This window comes from Capricornis sumatraensis, chromosome X (assembly GCF_032405125.1).
Source record: "Capricornis sumatraensis isolate serow.1 chromosome X, serow.2, whole genome shotgun sequence".
NCBI lineage: Eukaryota > Metazoa > Chordata > Mammalia > Artiodactyla > Bovidae > Capricornis > Capricornis sumatraensis.
The window spans coordinates 46,570,497-46,587,128 of record NC_091092.1 but is presented as its reverse complement, the minus strand read 5'-3'; the positions used below and the strand labels follow the sequence as shown (position 1 = coordinate 46,587,128).

The following is a 16,632-nucleotide window of genomic DNA, read 5'->3' as shown; positions in this document are numbered from 1 at the left end:
GAAAGTGGGAATAGTACGTGCAGAGGCTGGCAGACAGTGAGAACAGGGCTTATCTTGAGAACCAAGAAGTGATGGGAGTTCAGGGGTCCTGGATCAGCAAGTCAACCTAGTGTCAGGCTAGGCCTTACATGTGCCAAGTTATATTGCTCACGTGGAAGTAGACATTCTTATTGATGTCCACCTCTTAAGAAGCAGTTTCAAAAATATCATTTCTCTCTGTGTTCACAAGCAGGTTCCCTGATTGGAAGAAATATATGAAAAGACAAATCACACAGAAGTCAAGCAGGCTCATAACAATATACATGTTTAAATGCCTATTGTGAACAAACTTACGGGATACAGTCTTTTTAAATGAATAAAACTTGCTAGATTTTAAAGTAGAAGCTTCTTTGTTGTTGTTAATGTTGGTTTGTTTTTTTTTTTTTCCACCACCAAAATTTTGTTTCCATGGGTCACCATATGGTCAATCCTTTTGCATACTTTTGCCTGCCACTCCCCTCTCTGGTAACTGCTCTTCTGTTCTCTATATCTGTGTGTTACTGTTTAGTTTGCTCATTATTTTCTTTTTTGTTGTTGATTAGTTTTTTAGATTCCACAGATGATGGATATCATGTGGTATGTCTCTGACTTATTTCACTTAGCATAATGCCCTCAAGGTCTTTCCATGTTGTCACACATAGAAAGATTTTATCATTTTCATGTCTGGAAAGTATTCCATTGTATATGTATCACATTTTTCTTCATTTATCTGTTGATAGTCACTTAGGTTGCTTCCATATCTTGGCAATTGTAAATAATGCTGTTATGAACATAGGGGTGCATATATCTTTTTGGATTAGTGTTTTATATTCTTTGGATACCCAGAAGTGGAATTGCTGGATCCTATCATTCTGAAGAAGATCAGCCCTGGGATTCCTTTGGAAGGAATGATGCTAAAGCTGAAACTCCAGTACTTTGGTCACCTCATGCGAAGAGTTGACTCATTGGAAAAGACTCTGATGCTGGGAGGGATTGGGGGCAGGAGGAGAAGGGGACGACAGAGGATGAGATGGCTGGATGGCATCACTGACTCGATGGACGTGAATCTGAGTGAACTGTGGGAGTTGGTGATGGACAGGGAGGCCTGGCGTGCTGCAATTCATGGGGTTGCAAAGAGTCCGACACGACTGAGCGACTGAACTGAACTGATAGTAATTTTATTTTTAATTTTTGAAGAGTCTCTATATTGTCTTCCATAGTGGCTGTACCAATTTACATTCCCACCAGCAGTGCACAAGGGTTCCCTTTTCTCCACATCTTCTCCAACACTTGTTATTTTTTGTCTTTTTTATAGTAGCCATTCTGTGAGGTGTGAGGTGATATCTCATTGTGATTTAATTTATTCTGTGCTGCTAAGATCAGAGGCCTTGGAGTTTTTTGAATCGTTGTCTCAGTGATCAGAGATTCATATATGTGTTTGCAGTTATTAAAAAAATTGATAACAGGAGTGAGAACCTCAAAGCTATCCAGAATATGGATTATTTAGCAGTCAGATACTACCAGTCCAGAAACCAGCTTAATTGACTTTATTCATACAGACTTTATTAGTACAAACTAATATGGCTAGTATCAATAGGTCATGATTTTTTATTAAGTCAAAAAAAACCTTTTGTATTTAACAAATAACATCATTCTTGAGAGTTTGGGGTATGGCCAGGCAGGAGGCAACTCATTTCTGACTCCAACTTACATCCACGGTGACTTTCAACTTCCACTTCAGCGGTTGCAGAAAAGTAAATATACTTTCACAAATTTTACCCAGAAGTTGCCACATAGAAATTTCAGGAGAGTTCCATGTATTTCACTTATCCATTCATTGAATGCGTGTTAGGTGTCATCTTTGTGTCAGGCTTGATTCTAGGTGCTGGTAATACAAAGGTGAACAAGCTACAGATGATCTCTTGCCCTCATAGGGCTCACAGTCTAGTGGGGAAGATACACAAGGCCAGAGTCGATGGAGATAAACACAGCATGAGCAGTGCTGTAATAGGAGAAGCCCAGGGAGCAGTGCGAGCCCAGAGCAGGGCAGCCAACTCAGCTTGGAAAGGGCAGGGACGGCTTTCTGAGGAAGGAGACCTTTAACTGGGATCAGAAAAGTGTGTGATAAGTTGGCTGGGCAGAGAAGAAGGGAAAGAGAATTTCAAGCAGCAAGAACAGCACATCTGAAGACAAAAAAGGGAGGGGATTGAGGGAAGGGAGAGGGGGAAGGAAAAGAAGAGGGATTGCAAAATAAGTGTGAATAATTGAATAACATTCGTTATGACTAGAGAGGCATGGGGTGTACCTGGAAATGTAGGTGGGGCCAGTGCAGAAGGCATTGAGGGCTTTATCAGGATGAGGAGTTTGAATGTCATTTTTCAATGCATTGGGAAACCTTAGGAGGGTTGCGTGGTGGAGAGCCTTGTGACCTGATACGTATTTTGAAAAGCTCTGGCTGCCTGGGAAAGCAGTGGGAAGCTGATTAGTGGTCCAAGCTTAGACTCAGTAAGGTAGGAATGAACATGGACGATGTCTAAAGATCTAAGGGCACTCTTCAAGGTGGGGAGGAGACTGGATTTAATGTTAACAGTAATGAGTGGTCCATTTACATCTCATTTAATTAAGGGGGGTGAGAGGAGTACAGAATGACAACCCTCATATTTCTGGAATCCACTTCCATCTCTAGTACTTAGGAAGTATGTGATTGGACAGCATCACTTCTCTCTGAATCTCCTTCTCTTCATCTCTTTAAGTTTCCCCAATGTGACTGCAGAACTGTTTTCAACTGTGATTGATAATGACCTTAATATCATATCATTTACTTCTAAGGTATATAGCAGACCCTCAGCAACATTGGGTAAATAAATGAACTGACATTGGTCAGCCACCCCTCATTTCTTATGCAGGCTCAGTTTCTGCTTAGGTGCATGTTAGCACTTTTGGTCTCTCTTATCTACAGTGTACTGATGTAAATATGATTTTAAGATGAGGACTAGACCAGTCAAAAGTGGAACTCAAACCTTAGAGGATGTGTGTCATAATGTTCCCCATATTGCACCGCTACCTGAGGACTGCTTTGCTGGTACCATTTATTACGTGCTTTACTGTTAGCTTTTTTTTGCCTCACTGCATGGCATGCCAAACTTCCCTGACCAGGGATTGAACCTGCACTCCCTACAGTGGAAGCGTGGAGTCTTAACCACTGGACCACCAGGGAATTCCTTGCTTTGCTATTATCTTGCCTTTCTTTATTTAATGAAAGAGAAAATCACTTCAGAACTTCATATCAACATTCGTGTCTGTAATATGTAGAGGATAATGCTAGATCCTGACTTAAGATTTAAGGGTGCTGTAATTAACAAGAAAATAGCTTTTGAGCATCTAGTGTTTATAATAGACCATTCCCCTAAGAACTTAAGGGTGGTTGTTATTGCAGGTGGGCTAAGGCAGGGAAGCCCCCGAAGAGCTCTTTCAGAGAATTTGTGTCCTGGCTATGGTATATATACTTACTGTAGTGATGGTGTGGGCTGGACTGGGCTGGTGGGCTACAGCTGTGCTGGGAATCCCTCTGCTTATTCCAGAGGAGAGACTTCGCTCTGCAGTATCACACAACATGGTCTTGTTTCAGAAATGCCAGATGTAAAACCAAAGCTATAACTGGTAAGAAGCTCATCCCAGGTCAAGGGAAATACATGGGCATTGGTAATACTATTGACAAAGGCTAAATTTTAAGGTCAATACTGTGAAGTCACTCTGCTGTGGAATCAGGGGATTGGTGTCTTCTGAAGAGAAGAAAGAAAGGCTGGTATCAGATAGTGGATTGAAAGAAATACTTCCTTATGGACAAGTGTCCAAGTATATAAAGTGAGATGAACTTCTAGCAAAACAAAATTTTATAGAGTTCATGGATTTTGTGATTTTTGCCATAATGAATAAATATCATCTTTTACTATTTCCTTATTGTTTTTAGAAAATAGCTATTGGGACTTCCCTGGTGGTCCAGTGGTTAAGACTCTGAGCTTCCAGTGCAGGGCGTGTGGGTTTTATCCCTGGTCTTGGAATTAAGATTGCACATGCTGCATAGTTCAGCCAAAAAATAAAATACATATTAAAAATAAATAAATACAATCTATCCATTAAAAAAGGATTTTTTTTAAATAAAGAAAATAGGTATTGCCAGCCCCTGGAGGAAGGCATGGCAACCCACTCCAGTATCCTCGCCTGGAGAATCCCATGGACAGAAAAGCCTGGCAGGCTACACGCCATGGGGTCGCACAGAGTTGGACATGACTGAGCAACTAAGCACAGACACACACACACACACACACACACACACACACACACACACACACACACACAGGTTGAACAAGTGTCACAGTGTACTCAGCAAACCCTGGCCCTGTGGCTCGTCCAGGCTTGGCCCCTGTGAGATATGAGTTCTGTATCACTGAGTCTCATTTGATGAGTTTTCCTCCAGTACTAAACAAAGTTAGTGCAGGTACTGCCCAGGGCCAGTTTCACCTGTGTGTGAACTAGAGCTAAATGCTTTACATTGAGGCTCTAATGGTGAGAGTTGTCCCAATAAAGTGTCCTGGAACATGTGTCTTGAGTGCTTCCTTTGAAGAAGACGGTCCTGCTAAGTCAGAAATGCTTAGTTGAAGAAATAAAGAAGTGTGTTCTTTCTGAAGTAAGGGTTCAAGTTGGTATGGAAAAATTTTGTTTAACTTGGAAAGCAAGGATTTTCTGTATAACATTCATCCACCAAATACATATTGAGTATGTGCTGTGTGCTAGGCAGTGTTCAGGCAGAGGTGATGGAGCACCAACTAGAACTGAGATCCCTGCCCTCCTGAGCTTACACTGCTGTGCGCATGTGCATGTATGTATATGTGTATGTGTATGTTGGGGGGACATACAACACACAGAATGGTGGCAGTCGGAGTTTTTTTTTTTTTTTTTTTTTTACTGAGGTCCTTTCTGCATTCCTGGATACATTCTGGGAGGCAGAATTTCAAATGTAGTCTATGGTTAATTTGAGTCTATAAAGTACACAAAGAGCTTTTTAAATTGCAGTCTCTAAAGTGTGTGTATGTGCATACATATAATAGCCACATGGATTAGATTGGTCTGTACCGGTTTTTACATCTGCTTTGGTGTTGAAAACCACTTGCTGATTTGCAGATGCAAGCATGCCAAGTTTTCGTTTCTGCAGAATGCCTGAACCATTCTGATATCTTGAAAGAAGCGCATCTCCTGGGTCTGGAGATCAGCTGGACTCTTTGACTCCTGAAGTTCAGAAGGAGTGGCAGCCATGAAACCAGCTGCTCCTGAGGACCTGAAAGGGACGGGGAGAGCAGTGTTGGGCCACTTACCTCGAGTAGTGAATGGAACAGAGGTTCTTGGTTAGTATTCACTGTGGGTTAATGTTGGGACTAGTCAGTGCAGATTTTTCTTCCTCTCTCCACAGTGCTGTGCTTAACCCTTGCCTCTGGCCAGTAGATTAGGAGGGAGGACCCAGTAGGTCTAGAGAGGGGAGCTGATCCTACCATGGGGAGACTACCAACCCAAAGTGAGAAGTGGTTGCTCCAGCCTCTCTTGAACAAGATCCAGGCGTATGATACCTGTTGAGTGTGACCCGCCTGCTGATATATGTGATGGAGTAGGGAATGGGTGTATGGGTTCAGGCTGCAGATCAAACAAGTGTTCATTAGTTATATAAAGATTCAAATAGGATGGGGGTAGGGAGGAGGGAATGCAGTGTGTTTGTGGAAAGAAGACAGGAAATGAGTGCCATTGGGTGAGCCTCTTTGTCTCCCTGGGTCTTAGTTTCCTGAGCCTGTACAATGAGAATAATAATATGATGCACCTACCAAACCTTGTTGGAGAATAAAACGAGATGTGCATGCACGCAGGTGAATGAGATGTGGTGCATGAATGCAGGTGTAGCACTGTAGCTATTAAGCGTGCCTTTAGAACTGGCTTTTCCCTGCACGGCCTTTATTGGTGGAAGATTGTTCAGCCATACAAATGACACGTGGCCTTTTGTCAGGAAATGCCCCCAAATTAGCATTATTCACATTTGAAGTCATCTGTTGGCTTCCTAAGTGTTCATCTCCCAGATAATTTCATTTTAACACCTTCTCCACTGCACCCCAAGGGAACCAGTGGACAATTTACTGTTGACAAATAAAAGATAATGTACTGTGAAAGCGACAGGTACAGATCAGCAGGAGACCTGTCATTCAGTGATAGAAATACTATAGAACGTTTAATACTACATGTACTAGAACAATATGCAATTTTGAAGAAGCAACCTTATGACATTTCAATTTATTTTACAGAAAAGATTGATGGTCCTGTTGAAGTCCAGAGTTTGGATGTTTTTCACTGAGGACAATTTAGCATATTTAGGATTTGCCTTCCAGTGTGGTCTTTCAGGCCTGACCCTTTGATATTTAAGCGAAGGTCCCCCCGAAGACTGCTCACCAGAGTAACTTTTGCCATGTGGACCTTTAACATCTCATAATAAAGAGATAATAGGTTACAGTGGTGAAGCGTGCAGAGCTTGTGCCTTAGTTTTCTCATCTATAAAATGGGAATAACAATAATACCTACTTCATTGGGTTGCTGTGTGGATTAAATCATTTAATTTATATAACACTAAGAATAGTGACACACATATAGTGAGCACTATATAAATGTTTGCTATGTTGTTATTGTCACTGATGATAAACTCTCATCACTGAGATTAGATTGGCTTAGAGGGTTTCTGTCTAAAGGAAAAGTCTGAATAAAGTCTGGATTGTGCTAGAGAAGGAAGAGGAGATGATAATGAAATTCCATTCAGTAAGTAACCAACAACATCTGCCACAAATGTTCTTCCCCATCTCACCCACTGGGCAAAGCCCTTCAGGTCTCTTCAAGGCCCACTTCAAACATCCACCCTCTATACCTTCTCCCTAAACCAAGCAGATGATTCCACTGCAATTGCAGCACTTTATCCAACAGATGATGTTGTTTATCACACTGTGTTCTATTACCTGTTAATGGTCTGTCTCCCTCACAGGCCATGGGCTCTGGGAGAGGGGGGACTGGTATAATCAGAGCATAGTACCCTGGCGCACAGCAGATGCTCAGTTTGAGCTTGTGGATTGGCAGACGGGAGCTGGGCAGGCCATTTCTCTTTCAGGGCTGCCCTTCTTTTTGGTTGCTGCCTTCAAGATTAGACAAGAACAAGCACCAAGTGCCTGCTATCTGCTGTGGGGCCAGAGCCCCGCGTCTCTGCAGCAGACAGCTGGACCTAAAGAAGGCCATTGGCGTGACCAAGGTGGGTGGCGGGGGCATTGCTGGGGCAGGAGGGCAGAGAAGAGGCAGCTGGAATGACAGTCCATCTCTGCCTTCTTGGGGTGGGGGTAGGGGTGCTTTCTCTGAGCCCCCCAGCTTGACTGAGTTCATCGAGGGCAGGGCTGGTCTCTCTATGGCCTTCTCAGGAGCCCCCAGATAGACTAGCTGCTGCTCCTCCAATGTGTTCATAAGGGGTTTTATTGCATAATAGGGCTTCTCTTGTGGCTCAGCTGGTAACGAATCTGCCTGCAGTGTGGGAGACCTGGGTTCGATTCCTGGGTTGAGAAGATCCCCTGGAGAAGGGAAAGGCTACCCACTCCAGTATTCTGGCCTGGAGAATCCCATGGACTGTATATATAGTCCATGGGGTCACAAAGAGGCGGACAGGACTGAGCAACTTTCACTATTGCATAATAAATAACTAATAATAGTACATCAGCCATGGTGTGTTTGCCTGTCTGTTCCTCCATAGACCGTGAGCCACAGGACGGCAGGGACTCTCTTGGTTCTGAGGAGCAGCCTGGGGTCAGTGGCTGTTGGGCAAGTCAAAAACAGAATCGCTTTATCTTTCTGCTGCTACTTGAGCAGTCTGCTTGAATACTGTGGAAAAGCGTATCCCGTTATTTATCAGCCATCTTTGCTGTTTTAACTTGCAGAATACTGTGGAACCATTCTCTCTCTCATTGGGCACCTGGTCCATAGGAGGGCTTCAGTGAACGCTTGGTGAATTGAATGGTACTTGAAAGCAGCACGGCCAAAGAGTTCTATTTTCTGGGTGACCCTGGGGGCAGGAACACACAGCAGCAGTCTTTTACATAGTAGTCTCTTGGGGAGGGGTCAATGTGCAGGCTGTGCAGTTTAGAAGGGGTCGGGGCGGTGACCACACTGGGTCACACAGTCATCAGCTAAATCAGGCGGCCTCATTGTGCACAATCTTCGAGTGCATCTGAATTGCGTGTCCACCCCATTGTAAGGCTGATGCACATATGGTGACCATATCTTGTTTGAGATCCTCTACTTGAGAAATTAAGGAAGCATATGGTATCTGCTAGAATGAGATTCCTCATCCAAGAGAAACAGAACTAAGAAACAAATTTAAACCCTAGTAGTTCAGAAAACTCAATTTCTGGATAGTAGAATTTTCACAGTGACCACTCAGGCTTGGAGCAATTTGTGCATGGAATGCCCTTAGGGAACGTGAATTCTAGAAGATCATCTTTTAGCTAAGTGCCCAGCACTGGTGCCAGTCTTTGTAAGGAATTTCCTCTGTTGATATAAGACCTGGTCTTTGTCCCCAAAGAGGTTGCATTCTCATTGACCTTGGGAGGTTATGTCTGAAATGAAAACAGTGAGCAGCTTGGAAGGTTAGAAACCATAAAGCCCAGCTGTCCATTTTGTACCCTGAGGTGGGAAGGTGGGAAGCCTCTGTGAAAGGGAGAGACTGGGAGGAGACCAATCAGGGGAGCAGAAAGTGCAGTCCAGGTAGGGGCAAGGGGGAGACAGGGATGGAAGTTAAAATGATTGTGAATTGCTGATGGGTCCAGCCTGAAGGGAGCTTCATTCATTCCTCAGGTATAATTCATTTGATCAGCTGCTTTGAGCTCAGCTCTGTGCTGCATGCAACAGAACAGAGACAGATGGGATGTTGTTGCTGCTCTTGGTACCTATGGGGACGCCCAGGGAGTGTGTTCCTTTACTCATCAGCCATTCATGCTTTCATCAGGCATCTCATAAAGGTCTCATTTGCGTCTCACTCCAGTGCTGGATGCTGGACATACAAAAATAAATCCAACCAAAGAAGTCCAGGACCCTCTGTCTTCTAGCTGGACACATATTAAAGCATACAATCAGCCATTTACCATTTGCCAAGTGCTTTATCACAGAAGAGGCAGGTTGCATACCTCAGAGCAATCCTGCGAGGTTGTTCCCATTATCCCGTCTCCTGGATTAGAAAACTAAGGTGCAGAGACATTAATCAGTTTGCCTGTGTTCACGCTACTAGGAAGCAGCTGAGCTAGAACATGAACCCACTTCTGGATGTTTTTCTTTATGTCCTGGAATCGCAGGACTGCCTGACTTGAAACTGTATGACCAGAAATAAAGTTTGAAATCTGATGGTCTGTGGAAGGAGGTGCATCTTTTCCTAAAGAAATGAAAGAATGATTTCTCTGAATGGGAAAATTGCTGCCAACTTAGATAAAGTTATGAAAAGTTTGAAGACATGTCATGGGAGGGGACCACGTTTGGGTGCGTCACTACACTAGTCCACTATGAGATGCTCTCCCTGGGTCTGCTGTCATTTCCTGCTGTTCTTTCTTGCCTAGGAGCTCAGATGCAGAGGACTGCCTCCTGAGGACCAAGGTAGTCTTAATATTTGGAGAGGACTTTGAATAAAAATGAGAACTTACCAGGCCTTAACCCTCATCCTTCCATTCAAAACTCTTCCCATTCACACTGCTCTCAGGGTCGCTATGATCCATTTCTTTCCCAAATGACCAATGCTAGGCTGCCAACAGGCAAACCAGTTAGCATCCTGGAATACTGATCATAGAGTTAAATGTTCTGAAAGTAAAACTATTGTGAAAAAGTCGCTTGTGGTGTCTTTCACTTGCATGTGTCAATTCTAGATCTTGTTGGCTTGCAATTTATACATGTATTTTAAAAAGAAAGACTCTTGTTAGGTGGTTTGTGTGATAGATTTCTCTGTCTCTTTTCTCCTTTACTTCCATTACCTCCCTTCTTTCTATTCTTTTTTCCTTCCTTCCTTCCACTAAGTCAATAATTTTAATATAAGGAAATATATATATAGGATTTAGGAGAAGGAAATGACAACCCACTCCAGTATTCTTGCCTGGAGAATTCCATGGACAGAGGAGCCTGGTGAGCTACAGTCCGTGGGGTCACAAAGAGTCGGACATGACTGAAGTGACTTAGCACATATAGGATTTAGATCATCAGTGTGCAATTTAATTCCTCATGCTTTGCTACAATCAGAGGACAAAGTAGGGAGATAACTGGAATGGGTTTGTGGCCAAGAATGAAAGGCATGATTATAGACCTGACACCAAAATTATGATTATAGACCTGACAACCAAATTATGCAGATTGAGACCACATGAAACACATGGTATAATGTTTTTGTAGCATGGTTCACTTGATCTTTCTCTGAAGCACTTAGATCTGAAGCTGACTGAAAAAATTGTATATCTGGTAATGACATTCTGGACCTGGCCCCCTTGAGGTTTTCATGAAGAGTGTCAAACTTTACAATAGTGTGCAAATTCCTGTTGTGACAAGATGGTGTGGAGTGTGGGCCTATAGCTCTCCATTTTTGATGGGATGGTTGGCATGTTCTCTTGAAAATACCTGTATAGAACTCAGCCACATTCTCTCTGGGCCTGTTAGAGCCAAAGAATTAGAAATGTGGATGGGTGTGGAAGTCTCCCCTGGCAGTCTGGTGTCAGTGGTGTACCCCATCCTTTCTTTCTATTTTCCTTGTCATCATCCTAAGCTTGGTGACCTCAGAGATCAGCCCAGCTCTCTACAGTTGAAGGGACTGAGGCTGGGAGAAGATGAAGGACTCGCCAAGGTTTTGTGGTGTAGCAGAACAGAGCTTCTGGAATTGCTTTCCAACACTCATATCAGTTGCTCTTTAAAACAGTTGGATGAGGTAGGTGGTGCAGGTTGTTTTGTTCCATTGTGCACAGGAGATATTGGAGAGCCAGGGAAGTTACACTGCTTGTTAATGGTCCAAGAGATAGGCAGGAGCATTGCTGGGACTAAAGCCTAAATCTTCTGATTTCTAGTAGGATACCATCATGCCTCTGAATCCTTTTCTTTCAGAGCAGACATTTCTGTTGTGTTGAGTTTGGCAAAGGTACTTCCTACATTGTTTTTTGACACTACTATTCACTGGCTTTTGCAAATTGCCTTAGATTGGTTGTTATCTATTTAAATTGGTAAGTGTTTTGTTTCTCTGCCTTAGTCCATTCGGGCTGCTGTGAACACAGTGCCACAGACTGGTGGCTTATAAATAAGAGACATTTATATCTCACAGTCTTGGAGACCAGAAGCCGAAGATCAGGGTGCCCGCACAGTTGGGTGAGGGCCCTCTTCCGGTTGCAGATGCTTTGCATTGTACTCACAGGGCAGAAGGGGTGAGGGAACTTTCTGGTGTCTCTTTATAAGTAAGGGCACTGACATCATTCATGAGGGCTCTGCCCTCATGACCTAATCACTTTACAAATGCTTCACCTATGACTGTCACCTTGGGGGTATTTGATGACAGCAGAAAAACACACAACTTGTAACTGTGTTTTATCTGGGGACCTTATTGAGGATGAAACCCAGGGAGACTGCTTCTCAGAGAACTTGAGGAACTGCTCTGAGGAGGTAAGGGAGGAGCCAGGATATATAGGAGTTTTTGTTGGGGAACAAGAAATCTTTCAGTTAGAATTCAAAACATTAGGCTAATCACAAAAAAAACCAGACATCTCAAGTGAATGATTTTAGTGCTTTTCTATGTGGGAGAAGTTGCAATTGTGGGCTCATTGAAGTTATTTTTTAGAATATGCATCTTAACCTTCTAGGGCCAGTATCCTGGCTTTTTCTCCATCTGCAATTCCCCTCAGGACTCACCATGGGTGGACGGGGGAGGTGGTTGCAGTCAGTGGCTGGTGGGTTGGTGACTGGCAGCATTCTTTGTTAACTGGAAAGGCAGGCAATGGTTTATGGCCCCAGCATTAAGTTGTGAACATATGAGTTTTGGGGGGACACAAATATTCAGACCATTGTTGTCATTCAAGCGCTCAGCCGTGCCCAACTCTTTGCGACCCCGTGGACTGCAGCACACCAGGCTTCCCTGTCCTTCACCATCTCCTGGAGCTTGCTCAAATTCATGTCCATTAAGTCAGTGATGCCATCCAACCATCTTGTCCTCTGTTGTCCCCTTCTCCTGCCCTCAATCTTTCCCAACATCAGGGTCTTCAGACCATAGTAGTAATTATATCATTATCTGAGGACTGGGGATAGATAGATTTTATACCTCTCTTGAATCCCCCTTATACCTGTGCACACTTGATGAATATTTGTTGATAGACTGATAGTAGAATTCAACAGGGGACTGGTGTATGTGTAACATAAATCTGAAAATTATGTCTTTTGGTTCTTGGTGCAGGATAAAAAAAAATCACGGGTAATAAAATTTGCAAGTCTCCTAGCCTAATCAGGTGTTATGTAAAATATGTATCTTGAGTTGAGAAAATCTGTCTGCCAGCAGATTCTGACTGCTGGAACATGAATATACAGGTTAATTTTTGGTTGCACCATTCTGGCAATGGGGCTGGTGGAACACCATCTACATTATTCACAGAGCTTTCTGGTGTCTGCCAATAGTGAACATGTTGATCCTGTTTCTCCTTCAGAGATTTCTGTCTTATGGGCTTTGTGCAGAAGTCTCACTGAGTAACAACCTACTCCATAAACTAGAACCTTGAACACCAAGAATGGATCAAATACCTGGTTTGGGCTAAGAGCCAAGAAACCGGAAGCCAGATTAAGCAAGGGTGAAAAATGGAGAGAGGGCAGGAGGAAGGAAGACATGGCAAGTGTAAGCTATGTGAGCAGGAGTCTGGCACAGGATCCATGTGGAATCAGGACAAGGCTGCTGTGGGCCTGGCCGATTATCCTCCCCCCACATGACCTGCTGGACAGAAAGAGTTGAGTTCCTTTGCTGAAACTGCCCTTCAGCCTGCTGCACAACTAGCCGCCAAACCATCGGATTAATCAGAGAACTTTCTGCTCAAATTGAATTTGATATTAAAGGCCTTCCCAGGTGGTTCAGTAGTTTAGAATCTGCCTGCCAAGCAGTAGACATAGGTTTGATCCCTGGGTCGGGAAGATTCCCCCCTGGAGAAGAGAATGGCAACTGACTCCAGTATTTTTGCCTGGGAAATCCCAGAGACAGAGAGGAGCCTGACACTAGAGTCCGTGGGGTCGCGGACAGTCAGACACAACTTAGTGACTGAACAGCAAAGTAAAATAACCACTTTAAAACCATTTCCACTGTTTATGAAAGTGTATAGGATATTTATGGACCAGTAGGGAATTTAATACCAGTGAAATACAAGTGCAGAGTCATATCTGAGTTTTTATGTTGGGATCATATCTTGACTGAAGCTTGTTTTAAACAACTCTAAATAAATTTAGGACCCACTGGGGGCAAAACACATCTTAGGCATACCTAAAGTTTCAGTGTTTTTTTTTTTTTTTTGGACAGGAAAGAGTACCAGTCAAATTGAACACTTAGAAAGGAAAATAATAGAACAATGCATATTCTTCACTCTTTGAAAAGTTTATGAATCAGTGGCATGTCAAAACAATATCATAATCTCAATGTAGGGAAGATAATGTATTGTTTTCTTGAATAAAGTCATTAGCATTCTAACTTATTCATTCATTTGGAAATCACATATTGACAAGGAAATACTTAGCGTGATATTTCACAGGACTGGGACAGGGCCTTAGGCCTACCTGGGAAGCTGTTGAATAACGGGCTTTATATTTTAGAAAAAAGCTTTGAAGGAAGTCCCTGGTAGTCCAGTGGTTAGGACTCTGCACTGTCACTGTCCAGGGCCCAAGTTTGATCCCTGATTAGGGAACTAAAATCTTCCCAGAAGCCATGCTGTGTGGCCACAAAACAAACAAACAAACAAACTGAAGAAGAAGAAGAAAAAAAAGCTTGGATTTAGATATAAAGTTGAATTTGTTCTGTTTACAAAGTAGCAGTCAGTAAGAAAGAGCATAAGGAGACCAGCAGGTAGACAGGACAGTAAGGCAGAGCTTGGATTGGGACGTGGATCTGTAGATGCCCCATTCCTGCTGAAGGCACGTTATCATCTATTCTGGGGGCTGGGTTACAACCTCAGATAGAACCTTCCTAGGCCTTCTCCTCCCCACAGTTTCTTGCACTTATTTGTTTCACAAGCTTTTTCCACATCCTTTGGGGACTCTGTTGTACGAGCTAGAAGAAATTAGGCATCTAATAATAGTTTTCTTAAGGAGGAGAAAGGAGCACAGTCTAGAATTTGCATTTTCACACATTTCTAATACGGATTCTTCTTTTAAAAACAGCCCCGAGAGTGGATCCTTATTCTTTCATCAAGCTCGCACTGGGCACCCACTGTCAGCTCCAGGGACACAAAGATGAATGGGATGCACCCTGCATGCCGGGAGCTCCCAATCTAGTAGGCCCCATGGGATGAGACACAAATAATAAAGACACCATCGGGGCCTCAGGGCAGAAGGAAACTGACTCCTGCTGGGAGGCTCCTGGCAGAGGGGCACTGCGAGCTGGTCCTGACAGCTTGGTGGGAGCTGGGGGAAGGCAGAGGGGGCTGTCAAAGGGTTGGGAAAGCATGTGATGTGGTGGCTGACAGTGAGAGGTCGATTTTTCTTGGAGGGTGTGGAAAGGCAAAGGTATAGGAAGGGAAATGATGGGAGGTGTGGTTAGTGATGTCACCTGAAGCCAGATTGGTCAGGACAGCCTTGAATGTCAGGCCAAAGTCTTTATAGGCAGTGCTAAGACATGTCCAGAGGATTAGCTAGGCAGTCTCACAGAGAGCTGTTTACAGCATCTTATGGCAAGAAACACCATAGAAATGAGTGTGAGATGGTTGGGATCACAGAGGAGGGAACCATTAAGCTGCTGAGGAGTGGAAGCAGAGGCATGGTCCTCCAAGCATCATCCAGGTGGTGACATTTAGCTTGAGCCTTGAGGGATGGATATGAGTTCCCCGGGTAAGGAGTTGGGGAATGGGATACCAGGCAGAAGGAACAGCACCTGCAAAGTCTGTGAGAGCATGCCATGCTGGGGACTGGAGATGACTTGTGGGTAGCCATATGGGAAGAGGGCAGAGAGCAGATGGCAACAGACTCGGTAGGCCTTGGTGAGCTGCTTGCACTGAAAGGCCAAGTGCAGAAAGGAGGTGTGATCAGATTTGTGGTTTAGAGACAGCACCCTTGCCATGATAAAGAGCATGCTTTGGCTCAGATGACAAAAGCTTGGCTTTCTGGAAGGGAATGGCCATGGGCCCCAAACACGTAAACAGTGTTTTGGGGCTTAGAGTCCAAGATAGACTTGAAGAGTGGACTGAAAGGATTTAGGGGAATAGCTTTTATACTTAACTAGCACTGTAGTTGTAGCAATAGGACTCTGGTTTCAAAGGAAATCTTATAGGAACCCCCTCCCTGCCGCCCGGTAAGGGAAACTGGCCTTCTGCAGGTGGGTCTGGGGACAGGCAGCCAGGTCTCTTTCAGAGGCTCTTACCGCTCCTGCTGGCTCTCTGGCCAGGTGTTTGGGGTGGTTTTGAACACCCAGGATCACCATAAATCCCAAAGCATTCTCAACAATTTTCCCACTCCCATCAGGCTGAATTTGTGAAAAATGTCTTGGAGATCTAGGAAGAAAGCAGGGGTAAAAGACGCCTCTAGGCCAGAGGGGAACGAGGCAAACAGGAGGTAGGGCCTGGGCCTGGGGCCCAGTGGGACTGAAGTCCAGACAGTGCTCTTTCACATGGGAGCCTTTTTCTAATTCACACCAGGAAGCTGCATATTTGGAAAGACAGTGTGAGAAGGGGGTGAGAAGCAAGAAAGAATTCAAGAGTTGGAATTGAATTCAAGTCCCTGCCCCACCCTTACCAGATGTGTGATCTTGCATAACTTCCCTAATCTCTTGGAGCATCAAGTTCATTATCAGCCAAACACAAAATAATACTACTATCTCCTTCAGAGGGATTTTATGAAGATGGAAGCAGAGAATTTGTGTCAAGTGCCAGCCACGTATTAAGTGACGGAAGCATTTTGGCTATTAATGTCCTTATTTGAAATCAGAAGAACATCTACTTAATGACAGCAGTGGCTTTAGACTTCAGATCTGGATAAATTTCTCTTTACTAAGAAAGAGCTCCTCTCAGTTCAATGACATAAACGTCGTTTATTTCTAGTTGTGTCTCACTAGGGGAATTCAAAGAATTAACATCAGCCCTGGTTTTAAAAAAATTAGAAGGAAATATTTCAGATATAAAAATGGTATGAAGAATGATTGAGGGAGGGACTTTCATGGTTGTGCCATGGATAAGAATCCACCTGCCAGTGCAGAGAACTCAGGTTCGATACCCAGTCCAGGAAGATCCCACATGCTGAGGGGCAACTAATCCCCCGTGCCACAACTGCTGAAGCCTGTGTGCTCTAGAGCCCATGCTTCACAACGAG

At 43.8% G+C, this 16,632-nt stretch overlaps 1 protein-coding gene across 1 annotated transcript in view; it reads left to right on the top strand.

Moving 5' to 3' along the window:
* Positions 1 to 5,329: 5,329 nt before the first annotated feature.
* LOC138071655 (RNA polymerase II subunit A C-terminal domain phosphatase SSU72-like) overlaps positions 5,330 to 16,632 on the top strand; it is a 105,275-nt gene continuing 93,972 nt past the window's right edge. Inside the window, 3 exon segments of the mRNA XM_068963130.1 lie at positions 5,330 to 5,420; positions 7,085 to 7,345; positions 11,651 to 11,754. Coding sequence (XP_068819231.1) covers positions 5,330 to 5,420; positions 7,085 to 7,345; positions 11,651 to 11,754 — 456 coding nt within the window.